Source organism: Aulonocara sp. 'chitande type north' Nkhata Bay, linkage group LG17 (assembly GCF_057382095.1).
Source record: "Aulonocara sp. 'chitande type north' Nkhata Bay isolate Kocher_YH1m ecotype deep benthic linkage group LG17, A_spYH_male_GT1.1, whole genome shotgun sequence".
NCBI classification, from domain to species: domain Eukaryota; kingdom Metazoa; phylum Chordata; class Actinopteri; order Cichliformes; family Cichlidae; genus Aulonocara; species Aulonocara sp. 'chitande type north' Nkhata Bay.
This window is the reverse complement of record NC_141360.1, coordinates 2,497,154-2,515,051: the sequence shown is the minus strand read 5'-3', so window position 1 is coordinate 2,515,051 and position 17,898 is coordinate 2,497,154. Positions and strand designations below refer to the sequence as shown.

The following is a 17,898-nucleotide window of genomic DNA, read 5'->3' as shown; positions in this document are numbered from 1 at the left end:
CAATGACTTTAAAAAATAATATAAAATAATGTGCAACACCACTGAAGTTTTTTTTTTTTTTTAAACTCTCTTTTCAACCAACGGCAGTCACTCTCCAAATAACTTCTGCTTAGCTTTCCGAGCTTCCCTCGGGTCCTCTTAATCAGCGGTCTCCAACCTTTTTTGCGCCACGGACAGGTTTATGCCCGACAATATTTTCACGGACCGGCCTTTAAGGTGTCGCGGATAAATGAGGGAGGGGCTAATAATCGGCTCAGTCATTTTTAATGATCGTTGAAAGCCCAGATCGTAATCGTGATTAAAATTCGATTAATTGAGCAGCCCTACTACAAAGCACAGGAATGTTGGCCTAACACAAACAGATAGGGACTGACATGATTTCTCTATCCCCAAAAGGGCCAAAAGTTTAATTTGAAGCTAAATATGTGGTACGATGCGCCCTGTGCTATGTGGAGAATTTCATGCTGGCCTTTAAACTCCCTAAAGCTGGTAAATAATATTAACCTAAAACTAAAACTGTGAAAAGATTTAATGGACATAATCATGAATATGGTTTACATAATAAACACATTTTCTTAGTTCTATTCAGATGTGTTTAATTGCAAAGAGAAACTCATCATAATTCAGGAAACACAGTGAAGTATGAACAGATGTGCAGAAAGACCAATTCAAACATGCAAACAGGTTTTATAGCTAACGCTGTTAGCATAATATTGCTGATAAGTAACAACTGGTATAATAAGTGGAACTTGCTATACTGAGTTTTCATTCCATGAGTAAAGGTAGTAAACTGGTGAAAGGGACTGTTTGGATCACAGCATTATATGAAGAACATATACAATAATACAAAACAAGTGTCATCTCATCTCACACGTAATTTTTTGGGAGCTGCAAAAAAATCAGACTGCAAACAAAGAACATTACTTTGCAAAATATGCTACAAATCTGTTTGAACTAAAGGTAGAAACAAGCTGCTTGGATGGAAATTACTGGTGCAACTGCATGAAAAAGCAGGGCTTTAAACAAGTGGTTAAAAACTTGACCCAAGATACAACATACCAGCAAGATTCTTTTTCAAATTTCTAATTAGTTTAAATTTACTTATTTATTCTCTAATTTATTTGTTCTCTAATTTCCTATGTGACAATATCGTGCAGGCTCCCAAAGTTACACAGTAAGGGTACTTTAGTTCTTGTTTTTGTTAAACTAAAGTGTTAAGCAGTAATGTCATAGTTTTATTTAAACATTTCGATGGAAAACAGAACCTAGGCTATTTTGACTTATCCCATGTCACGGCGTATACTCTGCCGCTGGCACTGTTTGGTAATCAGTTCATACTTCATATTAGATAATCTGTCATCAGTGAGCTCTTTGGAAAATAGCTGATTGATGACATCAATAAATGCTGCTGCCTGCAATCACTGAAATTAACAATTTTTAAAAACATATAATTTTGAGGCTATATCACCCACACCTAGTTTATCTAAATATATTTATATAAAATATTTATTTTAATATACAACAGTCCAGTTTATTTTCCTCATAAGGAAGTTGCTGAAAATTAATACTACATGCAGGGGTGCACATAAGTGGTCCGCTGGCATTTGTTTGAAGCCAGCTCACCTCCTGCAACCACTTTTCCAAGAATACGTGCTTCTTTTGCAGTTCGGACTCCTCCTGACGTTTCTTTGGAGGTGGAGGAACACCAAAGTAAAGGAGCTTCTTCGACATCTTTAAGAGCTCTAAACAAATGTCTGTCCTCCTCCAGAAAATCGTATGTATGCAAACGCGCGTTGCAACTTCTTATCTGGTGCGCGTCTTTTATTTTGACAGCGCATGCGCACCTACGGACCACTGACTATATGTAAAGGTTGACATCACACACACTTAGAGAGCAGTTGAGTGAGAACAAAGCTGGCTTGCAGGAAAATAATGTGAAGTGTAAGCTCAGAATCGAGGAGTACAGGCAGTGTGTTTTACCTGCAGATGCAGTATCTGGATCCCTGCCTTGGCGGTCTGCTTCTAGCCACCGGTGCAAAGCTAGAGGTGAACCACATGCAGCAAGACATGGAGCAAAAAACACAGAAAAAGAGCGCAATGTCATAATAAATGGACACAGAAAAGCAAATTAAATGCATGAAAATGAGGTAAGCATGAACATGACACAATAGATGATAGCATGCCATTAAGGATGCAACACACATGCTTCAAATGGAAGCGGTAACATTGTAAAACGACACTTTTTTCCTAATAAGGACTCGAACATTACAAAACAGAAACAAGAGATTCAACTAAAATGCTTAGATTCATGTTAGTGACCTCTTTTTGAAGCTGTCGGTGAAACTCGAGGTTCAGGGCAAGTGAGTAACACATTCTTTGGAGTCAAACCAAGCAGCATATCCAAAACACAACTACAGAAGCAGCAAGTGTACCATATTTATATTGCAGTCAAATAACTTTACCATTTTCACATAGAAGAGACCACAGAGATGACAGTTCATATCTGTAATGTAAATTTGACAGCGTATAAAAGTGACTGTCTGTTTAAGTGTTTTTCCCAAGAATTCTAAAGAGTGAAGTAGCGCCGATAGACGTGGTTAGTTGTTGTTGATTCACAAAAAGTGTCGCAGTAATTTATTTCAGTTATGGGTATATTTGGTGCTACAGATAGAGGACATAGAACATTAAGGAAAAGCTACAAAAACATAATCACTTTGACTACACTGCTTGCGCGCTGAAGGATATTATTGCATTGGAAGTCACAAAAGCCACCCAACACAGACGGCTCTGTGGTTCAGTGACCTGACACAATTTATACAGCTGGAGAAAATAAAGTATACTCTCAAGGGCTCGAACGAGAGATTCTTTGCCGTTTGGGATACTTTGCTAAAACATTTAGAGAAAATTAAAACCATTCCCATCTGATACTCACTTGGCAGCTACCGTATACCCTTATTGTTGTGAAGGTGATTAATTTTGTGCAAACTATTGCCTTTTAAGTGCACATCTTTATATATGGTGAATGTTGATGTACCTCATTTAAATTTATTTTCTTTCTTTATTTCTTTATTTTTCTGTCTCTCTGGATTGTGTATGTTCTTTGGGTGGGGTACATATATAAAAAGGAGCATTGTGACTTTGTTACACGTATATCTTTGAATTACATTCTTGACGCTCAATAAAAAAAAAAAAATATATATATACATATATACATATATATATATATATATATATATATATATATATATATATATATATTAGGGGTGCAACGATATTCGTATCGATATTGAACCGTTCGATACAGTGCTTTCGGTTCGGTACGCATATGTATCGAACAATACAACATTTGTAATTTATTTTATCAACTTTCCTTCTGTCTGTGCTGAGCGCTCAGTGAATCTGTGTTCGACTACTCCGCCTAGGCTGCACTGTCGAGCGCAGATCCACTGAGCGCTCAACACAGACAGCATCGTCAGAAGGAAGAGCGCAGGGCAAGCTAGCAAGACAGAAGTTAAGCTCTCCTTGCAACATGGACCTCCCCCACTCTCATTCAGATCTGGCGTTTGGAATTATTTTGGTTTTCATGTGACGTATGACCCTGAAGGTAAGCGAGTCATGGACTAAAGTAAAACAGTATGTTGGATGTGCCATGCAATGCTCAATTACATGGGTGGGAACTAGTGTGTTAGCGCAGTTAGCTTGTTAACGTGTTGGCCGTCTAGCCCCATGCACAGGGCGATCGGCGGTAGCTCGTTAACGGAGATTTGCCGTGTTGTGGCGTTAAGGTCATTTCAACGAGATTAACCTGAAAGCACTAGTGGGAACACAACGAATATGACTGCACATTTACATCATCCTAGTGCAAAGACAAAAACAACAAGCATGCTACTAACTTTAGCCGAGTCATTTAGACAGCTGTTAGCACGTGATTCTCCTTATGCTGCTGAGAATATAGCCCAGAAGAAGCGGATAGTATAGCTTTTATTTTGGAAAGAGGCATTTCTCTGTAATAAACTCTCTTTTCCAAAGATGAGTGATTCCTCAATCAGATACAGGGCTCGCAAAATCGTTAGCCCGACGTCCCAGAGCTAGCGATTTTTTTTCAGACGGGCTACCCTGCCCGTTGGGCTATTGTAGGAAGGAAAAATCTATGTCAATGCTTTTGCATTCTTTCAGAAATGTAGCTGGGTAATTATGTCATTGGCATCGGTGAGTCACTGTCAATATGTGACATATTGAAATCGCGTTTGAATTTGCGCTTGTTTTTTGCTTTCACTTTGCAATCACGCGAACTGTGTATAGAGAGCGACAGCACTGATTGGTGAGTGATGATAATTTGTGCACCAATTCCTCTGACATCGTCTTATTAATCGTTAGCTTACTATGCAAACATGACAAGTGAAATCTCCCGCAGCTTAAACATGTGAGAGGTTGATCGTGCAGAGAATCACTGAGCTTATGTGAGTGAGTGTGTAAAAGCAGCAGGATATATATTGTAGCGGATCAGGGCTGTTCGGGGTTCTGTTTGTACAGTTATGTTTTGTTTATGTTGCCATAGTGACGGGTGACGCCCTCTCGCTGCGACGGTGTGTCCTTCCGGGGTCAGAGGGCGCCCTGTGTGTTGTTGTTGTTGTTGTTGCTGTGCTGTTGCCGCGCTGAGCAGTTAGCTAGCGGCAGTGTTCTTCTGCAGATGTCAATAAAGGGCTGTGCTCCTTGGCTAGCTCACGGGAAGCAAGACCAAACGATACCTCCGTCTCCTCCTTGTCTGAGCTCGCCACAATATTTTAGTTCTGCTGAGCCAAATAAGACGGGTCAGGGTGAAGAAGTGACAGCCAAAGAAAAACTTACCACAAAACGGAAAAGTTATGACAAATCAGACTATAAGGCAAAAAGAAAGTGCAGCTTTATGGTTTCATGGACAAAAGAATTTCTGTGGCTGCAATATGACAAGCGAAATAACCAGGGCTGCACATAAGTGGTCCGCAGGTGCGCATTCGCTGTCAAAATAAAAAACGGGCACTAGATAAGAAGTTGCAACGCGTGTTTGCATACATAAGATTTTCAGGAGGAGGACAGACATTTGTTTAGAACTCTTAAAGATGTCGAAGAAGCTCCTTTAAGCAATTACTGTGATGTTCCTCCACCTCCAAAGAAATGTCAGAAGGAGTCCGAACCACAAAAGAAGCACGTGTTCTCGGAAAAGTGGTTGCAGGAGGTGAGCTGGCTTCAAACAAATGATGAACGCACAGAGATGTGGTGCGGAATGTGCCGTGAAAATCCCACTCTAGCAGACAAAAACAGCTTTTTATATGGACGCAAACGCGCGTTGCAACTTCTTATCTGGTGCGTCTTTTATTTTGACAGTGAATGCGCACATGCGGACCACTTATGTGCACCCGTGTAAATAACATAATGTTCTGCCGGGTGTGTTGTTGGTTTTCTCTCGATTTCTGAGTCGACAAGCGCCTTTGTTACTGGGACCAGTCATTTTAAGAAAGGCCCCCATGAGAAATGCAAGAAACGCATTATTGTTCAGTCTGCAATATCTTTTCCAGAACAAACACCAATTGCAAATAACATACTAAAAATAAACCTGAAAAATCAGTTTAAAACAGCTACTATGTTGCAAAGAGTGAACTACCACTGGCACAATTTAGCAGTCTTTGCAAACTTTAAAAAGCAAACGGCCTCGATCTTAGTTCCACTTGCCTCTTACCCGTGACTTCAGTGGAAATTTCAAATTCAGGATCTGACACAGACTGATTCATGTCCTACACAGTTCTTACAAGTTCATAGAAATTTCTGTTCAATTAGAACCAAGTATTTGAGTTGATTGTAATTTTTATACAATGTTGTAATTTGTGTTTCAACAATTTTTTGATTAATGTTTTGTTTCCGTTACAATATTATACTTTAATGTATAATATTGTAACGGAAACAAAACAGGAAACAAAACATCAATCAAAAAATTGCTTCCGAACCACAAAAGAAGCACGTATTCTCGGAAAAGTAGTTGCAGGAGGTGAGCTGGCTTCAAACAAATGATGAACGCACAGAGATGTGGTGCGGAATGTGCCGTGAAAATTTAATAAATGACAAATTAAAAAGGCATGAACATTTTTTTTGTATCGAAAAAATATCGAACCGTGACACCAAAGTATCGAACCGAACCGTGAATTTTGTGTATTGTTGCACCCCTAATATATATATATATATATATATATATATATATATATATATATATATATATATATATATATATATATATATATATATATATACATACACACCTCAGGCAGCAGAAACCCAAGAAAGAGGAGGGAAACGAGGAACCATCATGGAAGGACAGGCCCCTGCACGGTATGTACCACCGGCAGATAGAGGAGGTGGCTGATATCCAGAAATCCTACCAGTGGCTGGACAAAGCTGGACTGAAAGACAGCACAGAGGCACTAATCATGGCAGCACAAGAACAAGCTCTGAGTACAAGATCCATAGAGGCTGGGGTCTATCACACCAGGCAAGACCCCAGGTGCAGGCTGTGTAAAGATGCCCCAGAGACAATCCAGCACATAACAGCAGGGTGCAAGATGCTAGCAGGCAAGGCATACATGGAACGCCATAACCAAGTGGCCGGCATAGTGTACAGGAACATCTGTGCCGAGTATAACCTGGAAGTCCCGAGGTCAAAATGGGAGATGCCCCCAAGGGTGGTGGAGAATGACCGAGCTAAGATCCTGTGGGACTTCCAGATACAGACGGACAAAATGGTGGTGGCTAACCAACCGGACATAGTGGTGGTAGACAAACAGAAGAAGACGGCCGTAGTGATCGATGTAGCGGTTCCCAATGACAGCAATATCAGGAAGAAGGAACACGAGAAGCTGGAGAAATACCAAGGGCTCAGAGAAGAGCTCGAGAGGATGTGGAGGGTGAAGGTAACGGTGGTCCCCGTGGTAATCGGAGCACTAGGTGCGGTGACTCCCAAGCTAGGCGAGTGGCTCCAGCAGATCCCGGGAATAACATCGGAGATCTCTGTCCAGAAGAGCGCAGTCCTGGGAACAGCTAAGATACTGCACAGGACCCTCAAGCTCATTGTAAAGCGCTTTATCAATACATAATTAGACTGAAGCTGCGGGCCATGTGAAATCTGACGGCCCGCGGGCCGGACTTTGGACATGCCTGGCCTAGTTGATGTCAGTTTTAATCTGTTGTTTTGTGTTAACTTTGTAGATGAGCTAATTCATAATAACTTAGCTAATTTACAAAAGTGCCTCCTCTAATCTGTGATCCAATATAATTTCCAACCTTAGTAGATCTGCTAGAATGTTGTGTCAGTGCAAATTATTTGTTGGGGAAAAAAGTGCTGTTGGTATTTACAGTGAGTGTAGTGACAAGTTTGCAGATATGGGGACTCCTTTAGCAAGCCAAAATATCAGGAGGAGAACTGAATTGTGCAAACTGGTTTATTAATGTTGTGTTTAACGGCAAAACTTTAACGCCAAAAACGTCTTTAAAAAAGCAGCAGAGATTTAAGAAGGCATGCTAGAAGACAGCAAACTTTGATTTTCTTTTAGTCATAGTCTTTTGACTAAAATGTAATTTAGTTTTAGTAATAATTTAGGCATCTAATTTAATTGCTTCTGTTCTGCTGCTTTGTGATAATACATAGCTGTTGTGATTAATAATAATAATGGATTGGATTTATATAGCGCTTTTCTAGGCACCCAAAGCGCTTTACAATGCCACTATTCATTCACTCTCACATTCACACACTGGTGGAGGCAGCTACAGTTGTAGCCACAGCTGCCCTGGGGCAGACTGACAGAAGCGAGGCTGCCATATCGTGCCATCTGCCCCTCTGGCCAACACCAGTAGGGTAAAGTGTCTTGCCCAAGGACACAACGACCAGGACAGAGAGCCCGGGGATCAAACCGGCGACCTTCCGGTTACAGATACGCTTCCCAACCCCCTGAGCCACGGTCGCCACGTATTATTTATGGCTCACTTTCTTCATGACTTTAAAAATGCAATTCCCTTTTTCACCACATGGTGGCAGCACATTTTTTCTGCTACCTGCACCTGAGCTGCGAGTCCGCCCTTCTCTGCTCTGCTTTTTTTTAACTTAAAATTCGAGGCAGTTGTGTTTGTCTTATTTGTAAAGAGACTGGTGCCTTGTTTAAGGATTTCAACATTAGGAGACACTATGAGACTAAACTTGCTGCAACATATAACAAGCTAACAGGGAGTGAGCGCGCTGAAAAAGTGAAGCAACTCCAAGCTGCTCTGGCTTTGCAACAGTGATTTTTTACGCGGGCCTGTGAGACACATGAAAATATCACGAAAGCCAGCTACGAAGTGGCTATGTTAACAGCTAAACATGGCAAAGCTTTCACTGAAGGTACGTTTGTCAAAGACTGTGTCATGAAAATGGTGGAGAACATTTGCCCCGAGAAGAAGCAAGAATTTCTGAATGTTTGCTTCAGACATTCACAGACAGCTGCGGGACAGAGGAGTGGAGTTGATATTTTTCATTAGCCTGTGATGAAAGCACCGATGCATCTGACACCGCGCAACTGCTGATTCTTTTACGAGGAGTCGACGACAAGATGAACGTGACAGAGGAGCTGCTGGATCTCAAAAGCCTTAAGGGTCAAACCAGAGGAATGGATTTATTCATTTCTGTTTGCGAAGCTGTTGATGATACGAAGCTACCATGGAGTGAAGTTTCTGGGATCATTACTGATGGTGCACCTGCCGTGGCTGGTGAGCGAAGCGGACTGTCCACACTGATCTGCAATGAAGTCAGTAAGGAAGCAGGTAACACTGTTAGACTTGACTGTATCATTCATCAGCAGGCTCTCTGTGCCAAACATCTCAAATTTGATGATGTTATGAAACCAGTAGCAAAGACAATCAACTGTATTCGCTCTAAAGCTCCGTACCACCGACAGTTTCAGCAGATTCTGCATGACATCCAGGCTGAATACGGTGACGTAATTTATCACAACGATGTGAGGTGGTCTGCACTACAGCGAAATTAGACAGTTTTTGGATGAGACGAGACAACCAATGGAAGAACTGTCTGATCCTGTATGGCTGGCAAATCTGGCTTTTCTGGTCGACGTTACGAAGCATCTGAATGCGCTGAATGTTAATCTTCAAGGAAAAGACGCAGTGGGGAGCCAACTATACGCTCACATCAAGGCCTTTGGACCCAAACTGTAACTTTTCCAAAGACACGTGTCCCTAACAGAGCCCTGTACCGCACACTTCCCAGCTTTGAAAGACGTTATTGACAGTTTCCCAGAGGACATTAATGTCCACGTGAAGAGTTACGCAACAGCTATCGCGTCTCTTTCTGGGGAATTTAACAAACGCTTTCAGGACTTTGCAGTTTTTGAAAAAGACATGCTGCTTTTCTCATCTCCCTTCTCCGTGGACCCTGATGATGCTCCTCTGCAGCTTCAGCTGGAGCTCATTGAGCTGCAGTGTGACGATGAGTGCCGCGGAAAACACCGGCAGTCTTCTCTTGTTGACTTTTATTGGCAGCTGGACAAAGACAGGTTTCCTGAAGTGCGATCACTTGCTAAGAAAAAGCTGAGCTTATTTGGTTCCAATACTTGTGTGAGCAAACATTCTCTGTCATGAAATTGAGATCCAGGATGAGTGACTCCCACCTGCTTGATATTTTGTGCATCTCAACCACTGCCCTCAAACCAGACCTGATCGCTTTACTAAAATCTCGATCTCAGTATCACCCCTCTCATTAGAGCAGGGATGTCCAAATTACTGGAGAGCTGCTATCCTGCATGTTTTGGGTCTCTTTCTGGTTTAGCACAGCTGAATCAAATGATGTCTCAGGCCTGTGCAGAACTTTGGTAAATGAGGAGATGTGCTGATGAGCCATTATTTGATTCAACTGCAAACCAGAAACAGAACTAAAACACGCAGAAGAGCAGGAGTGACATCCCTGCATTAGTCATGTGTTCCTGAACAGTAAAAAGAATAAAGCACACTAATGCAATTCACAAAAGGAAAATGTATTTTGTTTGTTTGTTTGTACATATTGTGTATATTTACATGTGTGTTTATTTCTTGTGGCAAGTGAACTTCCCAGTTGTGTAATCTTCCTGTGAAGATTTGAAAGATCTGATGTGAAAAACTTCTGGAAAGATCTTGTAAAAGTCAAGAGCAAAATTCACTTTTTTTTAAACTTTATTGATAACAGACCACTTTTCATTACTTATAACTCCTGTTTAAAATGTTCATGAGGCAACGATATTGCAAACTCATGGAAATTTAGGGTATTCTATACAGTTTGTTCAATGTTATCTGACTCTCCAGATATAAATGAAAGGCAGAATTGTGTCTTTAGAGTTGTTCATGCTTGCCTGAGTGGCTTTTATTTAGGTACATTTCCATTTTAAAAATAAAGGTAATGACTATTAAAATTGTTCTTCATTACGTTTTCACGTAACTTTGTTATGGAAAAAAATGTCAAAAGGAACCATTGGCCCCCGGGCATCTTCACTTCATAAAATTTGGCCCTCTTTGCAAGAAGTTTGGACACCCCTGAACTAGGCTGTTTGGTTAGCGTGTTAGATTGATGTGATTGAATGTGGATGAGAGAGTCGCACAAAAACACTCATACAAAAACAGTCTTGTTTGTTTGTTTTTACATACTATGTGCAACTAACATTTTTTTCATTTTCTTTGTTTTAAATTCAAAATTTTAAAAACTTTTCAATGACCTTTAGCTGCTCACGTGCTACAATAGACTGAAGTAGGGCTGCTCAATTAATCGAATTTTAATCTCGATTACGATCTGGGCTTTCAACGATCATTAAAAATGACTGAGCCGATTATTAGCCCCTCCCTCTTGCTTTACTCTCGCGCTGCTCCGTGTGGCAAATCGAGCGCACCTCTCTGCATTTCGAACACGTGTCACAACAATTAAGAGCAGCGGTCCCCAACCTTTTTTGCACCACGGACCGGTTTATGCCCGACAATATTTTCACGGACCGGCCTTTAAGGTGTCGCAGATAAATACAACAAAATAAAACTAGTACTGGTAACGAAAAAAAGAAGATTTATTCATAACACACTGAAAAGACCCAGGAAAACTGAGTTAACGATAAAAATGATAACAAAATAACGCTGAAAACCGATAAACACCCTGAAAACTATACATTTCACACCTGAGCCTCAACTCTCGCGGCCCGGTACCAAACAACTCACGGACCGGTACCGGTTCGAGGCCCGGGGGTTGGGGACCGCTGATTAAGAGGACTCGAGGGAAGCTCAGAAAGCTAAGCAGAAGTTATTTGGAGAGGACAGTGACTATTTTTAAATAAATATCGTCAAATAATCGAGATCTCAATTTCAGTGAAAATAATCGTGATTATCATTTTTGCCATAATCGAGCAGCCCTAGACTGAAGTTCACGCTATGTGCATTTGCTGTTCTCTCTACAACACCATACTCTTATCTGATCTTACTGCTGGAGCATGATCTGTAACTGTGCATCAGCCAATCAGTGACACAGATGCACAGTTACACGTCCCCATCAGTATTATGTAACTCTAGAACATGCATTAGTGTGCACCGCTGCAGCTTCCTTCTCCGTCACTGTCCTGTCTATTCTGATACTTGTCTGCTTTTACTGATACAACACATGTGCAAGTACTACTCCTGTGTCTGTTTCTTCCTGAAGTTGTAGTGCTGAACTGTTGCCTTAATGATCAACTTTGATTATAGAGTCAGAGTAATCTGCTTTTCATCGATCATATCTTTAAAACAAAGCATGAACTGTTTGGATTTTATGACAACTGTAGGACGTTATCTCTTTGTAGAATTGTAATGTAACAACAATGCTACACGTGAATACTGTGTCGAGATCATAGACTACTTGTTTTTGTCAGTCTTTGGTTATTTTTAGTAGAAAATGTTGCAAAGCAAGCAAACTGTAAAGTCTTTTTACAAAAAAAATGTAAAAAAAAAAGGTGCAACCTTCTACCTTAGGTACAAAGTGTGGCAACCAAACAGTGAAACAGGTCCTTCCTAATGAAGCTCTAAAAACCAGCGACATCGCCCACAAAAATAGAGAAGCAACGTGAAAGAGACATGAACAGAATGCAGCTTGCACACTTTACAGGTATATATGTAAATGATAATGAAAAGTTATTTTAATTGTGTGACATTGTTGTGACATTACACACATTACACCCCCCCCCCCCCACACACACACACACAAAAAGCATGAATTTAGTGCTAATGCATACACACATCCACTAAAAAGATTTCATTGTATAGTTATTTACAAGTGTGGCCTGTCCACAAAAAGCCATGTCGTCATCATTTTGCATTTTCTTTTCCCCTTTGCATGCTGAGATCACAAGGCCTGAACCGAAAGTCTGTCCAGTCATTCTGTAAAAATCAGGCGTCACTTAGTTCAATCATTAGGTAGTAAGAAGTGGAGTGAACTGTTCTTCTTCTGCCGTGTGACAGGAAAACCACATACACAGTGCTTGCTGGCATTATCTCTTTATTACATCATGGCACCTCTTTCTGTTTGTTTCTGTTCGCTCCCCTCAGCTCGTGTCCCAGGTTCCCTTCATACAGAAACGTTCAGAGACACACAGAGTAAATACAGCAACAATTAAAAAGTGCTAAAACTGCAGAGCTAAGGTAATATACAGTGGGTTGTGTATATGTGGATTATATTTACATAGTGAACAGAGGTTCATAAAAACAACTTTGCCCTAAAAATAACAAGATTTCTTAAAAAAACATAAAAAAATCTTCCCACAGCTGAATACACAGCAAAAAGATGCATTTGCATTAGTCGGTCAACCACCTCTGTGAGATTGATGCAGAGGATTAACAAGCCTCAGTTCTGACTATGACTTAAAAGCCTGACTGTGAACTAATTCAGCTTAATCTGACTGTTGTTCTGCTCCGTCCTGAATACTGAGAGCCATAAACTGCAAACAAAGCAACCACTTGTGGCTGCAAGAAGTCTAGGAAACAGTCCTCAGCCCAAACCAAACACTTGATGACTTCATTTGCTCTCATTATGGGCCATGCTAAATAAAATATCAAGTCCAACTTTGGTCATTCTAAGTGCGAGTATAGTCATTATACTCGCTCATTTACTCAGTCATTTTTGACCTAAGTCCCAACCAGACGTTTTCATTATCCACTGATAACTCTGTTGTCACACCCCCCCCCCTCAGGTTAAGTCAGAGCTTCCCAAAGTGTGGGGCCCGCCCCCTAAGAGGGGCGCAGAGCCATTGCAGGGGGGGCGCGGTATGAAAAAGGAAAAAAAAAGAAAAAGGAACGCTTGGTCACTGCTAGCATCATGGACAGGTTTTTGACGGGGCTCTCACACAAACGCAAAGCAGGAGATGAAGCGTCGCTGAATATGTTTCCAAACCAACTTCATTCTAAGCCAAAGACTAGAAAATATGGTGAAGCAAATCTTCCCTTTGGCTTCACCTGCACAAGTGCCGAGGTAGGTCTCCCTGCAGGATTGGTTTTCCCTTCGTCGGGAGCAGCGCTGGGCTCTCCAAATCACGGACAAACAGGATCCCACATTCTTGATTTTTAGTTCACAAACACTTCTTGCAATGACTAACTGCTCCTGACATTTTGGAGATGTTAGCTCTTTATACAGTAAAGTTACAGCTGGATACAAATAACATCAGGCTGATCCTGCAGCGATTTGTTCCCCCGGTTCAAATCACGGACTAACAGGATCCCACAGCTGTTTATGTTTTTGAACCTATTTTGCACAGAGAGGCATTTTTTGAAAAATGTACTGACAGCAATGTTAAATATTATTACACAGGAAAGAAACAACTACACGTAAAATAATCACCCCGTGACGCCTCTGCCTTTGTAAATGGAGGGACAGTAACTGCATTTGTATATGTAAGCGTGTAAAACCTGCAGACAGTCAGATTAACAGGATTTTGTTTCTATCTGCCATTCTGCAGTTCATCTCATGTAAACAATAACGTGGCCACAGCGTGACGTGAAAACAGGCACATACCTCTGACGTTGCGTGACAAACTCTATTCCTCGTCCACACGTAAACACAAAAAAGGAGTTTTAAAAAATCTCTTCATGATTAGTCGATTTTTGTTGTTTTTTCCCTTTTGTGAAAAATAAAACTGAGATTTTACAAGCATCAGTTGTTGGACCTTTATTGTCCAGGTTATATATTAATGAGACTGATGAGAGTTGCATAGGAACTCAAACACAGTACATTGGCTAGACTCGTCATGCGTAAAACCTAACATTTAAAAACCCCAACGATTTATGAGGTTATCACATGGCTGCATGTTCTGGATACGTGGGTGAAGGGAGGAGCTGAGCTGTGAGCCGATCACTACCTCGTGGTAAGTTGGAGGACGCTGGACGGACCTGGCGCCCCCAAACATACAGTGGTAATGTACAGATGATGAAAATAAAATATACCTTAGAACATGCCAATAAAAAAGGGGTTCAACAGCACATCGCCTAAAACATATAAATAATTTAATCACTGCAGAAGAAAGGCATCATGGAAAAATGAATAAAGTGTGGTATAAGTTAGTCTTTATTTTTTTAATTTTAGCATAACGACTGTGAAAGACCAAGCCAATCACTGCCTTTACTTCAAAACTGATAACATTGATAATTTAATTAATATTATTAGAAAAAGTAAAAAGAACTGAGGGGGGTGGGTGCATCTGTTTTATTGATCAGATCAAGTTTAATTGACTTGGTGTGTTCCTTGTTCCTGAGCACTGTGCATACATACAGATACATTTATTTAAAATATATTTCTTCTACCTTGTATAGTGTACATTTTAGGTTATGCTGCATCTATTTATTCCTGCTCTTTCCACTTTGCTGCTGGAATAGTGTGAATATTCCCCTGTGGGACAATTAAATGCTTCTTTATCTTATCTTCTCCTGACAAGTATCACAAGAATTTTCATTAATCGACAAACAAACAGCCAATTCACTCTTCCACAAGGACTTCCAACCCCAAAGTGTAAGAGCTAGGCTACTATGTGACACACAAAGCAACATTAGACACACAAATTATTTAAAAGTCCCTCTGATTACATGAAATAGGTCCCAGGAAGATATCGCTGGAATACATATAGACAAGTGAGATAAAACATGTTCCTGAACACACACACACACACACACACACACACACACACACACACACACACACACACATACAAGATAAACAGCATAATCATGTTCCCCCCAGACACTGATGAATAATGCATATGGAGCCTATTGCCCTGGCAACCAGGTAATCAGATGGCCCACTGTGTGTGTGTGTGTGTGTGTGTGTGTGTGTGTGTGTGTGTGTGTGTGTGTGTGTGTGTGTGTGGGATCACAGTCAGGGAGCATGAGTGATGGGCTTTGTTCCTCTGTGCCGAACTATGAAGAGGCTGTCAGCATCTCACCTCCAGCATGAAAGGTGTGCACCCATGGATTTGGAAGCTGGGCTGCACCTGTCACTATTCTCAAACCTCGGGGCTTTTATGTCTCATACTACAGCATAATACATAAAAAAGGATTCATCTTGAATATCCTGGATATCTCCTGAATATCTCATGTAAATTAGCCCCTTTCTACACAAAGTCTATCATATGTAGACGTAACAATGCATCATGGGGATACAGAACAGTCTGAGACAGATCTCAGCTGTTTCCTTTATCTGAACAGGAAGAATCAACACTACACCAGCTATCACAGCACATCGAAGCTGGAGAGGAAATTCATTAATACTGTGAAGGAATATTAGCTCCTGGCATCATATTTAAGACAACCGATGCTCCACAATTTGGAGTGTGTAGTGGGTTTCATTTAATTTCATTCTTTCACAGCTTCAAGTAGGAGCTTTATCCTTGTTTCTTACCCAATCATAAAATTTACAGGATGATTTGGAGTTCGTTGCTGCAGAACTTGTTGCAGAAAGCATTTCTCAACTATGACACCTCCTTTTAAAACTACATGGCTTTCACAAAGATGGCTCACATATGTCCCAACTCAATCAAACTTCGTCTAACCATAGGTCTACTGTGGAACAGTTCTTTTCTGCCAACACTACATGTTCCTCAGTAGATTTTAGTTTAGCCTTTAGCTTCTTCCTGTTGCAAGACTTCAGCCTGTTCTCCGCGGCACAGATCCATGTAAAATGCCTTGAGGCAATTGTTCCTTTGATTTGGCACTATGCAGATAAAATGGAATGGAATTAAATTCTAACCGTACTGAACTCATTCAGACAAACACAGAGAGTCTTTGTCTTCTCTTGTCCATTTGTATTGTGTAGACAAGCAGCATTTTGGGGCTCTTAGGGTGTTTTCAAACACATATAGTTCAGAATCAAGTGATGCGCTTGCAAACTTGTAGCTTTTTCCTGTTGTTTGGTTTGTTGTCCACAGTACACAGAAAAATCCAAGTGAACCAAAATGCGTCACTACAAACCACGTGAGAATGTTCAGTCCACTCATTGGTCAGGTGTGTTTGGGGTACGAACAACAAAATTAAATACAGGAAGAAGGTCCTGTGCTCTGGACAGTTACACCTTCCCGTAATGAGAACATAAAGCTATGTGGCTCTGGTACTTGTAACGCACATTTACATTTGGAAGTTGGTTGGATTACGTTCACACCACAAACTAACTGCTCTGGAGTTTTTGAACCACTTTCTCCACACGGTCTCAGTGCGGCTGTTGTCCATACCCGAGTTCACACCGGACCAAACACAGCAGGTGTGAAAACACTCTTTGTCCAACCAGTTTCCCTGACAATGGTTGGCAGGCTGGCCCATCCTTTTGGCTTGCATCGGTTTTTGTAGGGCTTCAATCAGCTGTGTTGGCAGTTAAGTAGTCTTTGCTACACAATTAATTAATTAGCATTTGCTACAGAAATGCAAGAACAGCACTAATAAAAAATCTTTTGTAGTTTTGATTTGTTATTTTGTGTTTTTGTGCTTGTGTTGCACTTATACGTGGAGTGGAGAATCTTTTATTTTTAAACCAATGAGCAAAGAATCTGAAGTATCCTGGATTGTTAGCTAATAAAAAATTAAAATGTAATAACAGTTGGCTTTTAAAGTGAATTAGCTGAAACAGTAGCAGCTGTGTAGTACCAATTAGATGTTTTTTTTTAAAAAGGGGGGGGAAAGTGCATAACAGCGTTTATGATTCATGGCTTCTTTTCTCACTTGATTTTAGCTGTTGGTTGATTCATCCATCTCTCACGTCAGACAAGAGTTCATGTGCTCCAGCAGCGTTTCACACATTCCATGACCCCAGTGCTCTACAAGCAGCACCTGCTACATTTTGGCAGCCACACAAACATCTCATATGTGCATGGAACACAGATTCTCTCTAAACGGAGCCAGCGCCTGCTGTGCTGAGCTCAGCTGCCAGCGACTGGCACTGACTGGGTGAGAGCAGCACCAAGTCCGTCTCCTTAGCGACAATACAACTACAAATGGGGATTGTTGTTGAGGTATCAGAGGGAAAGGAAGGGGAGCAGGGAGGAGGTCGGGCTAATAACTTCTAATCTCTTAATCATGATGGGTTATGCTTAGAAGATGAGGCCTGCAGGGGGCGCTACTGAGTCTGTGTGTACAGTGTGCCAAAGTGTAGGTCTGTAGGTGGGGATGCTAAATTTGATATTTAATCAAATTTGAAAAAATGAGTTTGCAAAAGCGTACATTTGACTGTGGAAAAAAAACAGCATCACATGCTCCCACATGGCAGTACCATGTGATATGACAATACAACTTTTGGGAGGGTGTGAGGCCATTCCAACCCCCCCCCCCCTTGGTAGAAGCACATATTTCAATGGTTCTAAGGTAGTTGTTGTTCTTTTT

General features: G+C 41.0%; 1 protein-coding gene across 8 annotated transcripts in view; it reads right to left on the bottom strand.

The window, feature by feature from the left end:
- LOC147309435 (DENN domain-containing protein 5B-like) overlaps positions 1 to 17,898 on the bottom strand; it is an 82,383-nt gene that overhangs the window by 45,778 nt on the left and 18,707 nt on the right. For 7 of the 8 annotated variants that reach the window (XM_086269017.1, XM_086269010.1, XM_086269012.1 and 4 more), the window contains exon 2: positions 1,981 to 2,040. The exons of the other annotated variant lie outside the window; for it this stretch is intronic. In XM_086269017.1, the coding sequence (XP_086125143.1) occupies positions 1,981 to 2,040 (60 nt within the window). The remainder of the gene's footprint in view (positions 1 to 1,980; positions 2,041 to 17,898) is intronic. 8 annotated transcript variants of the gene reach the window in all.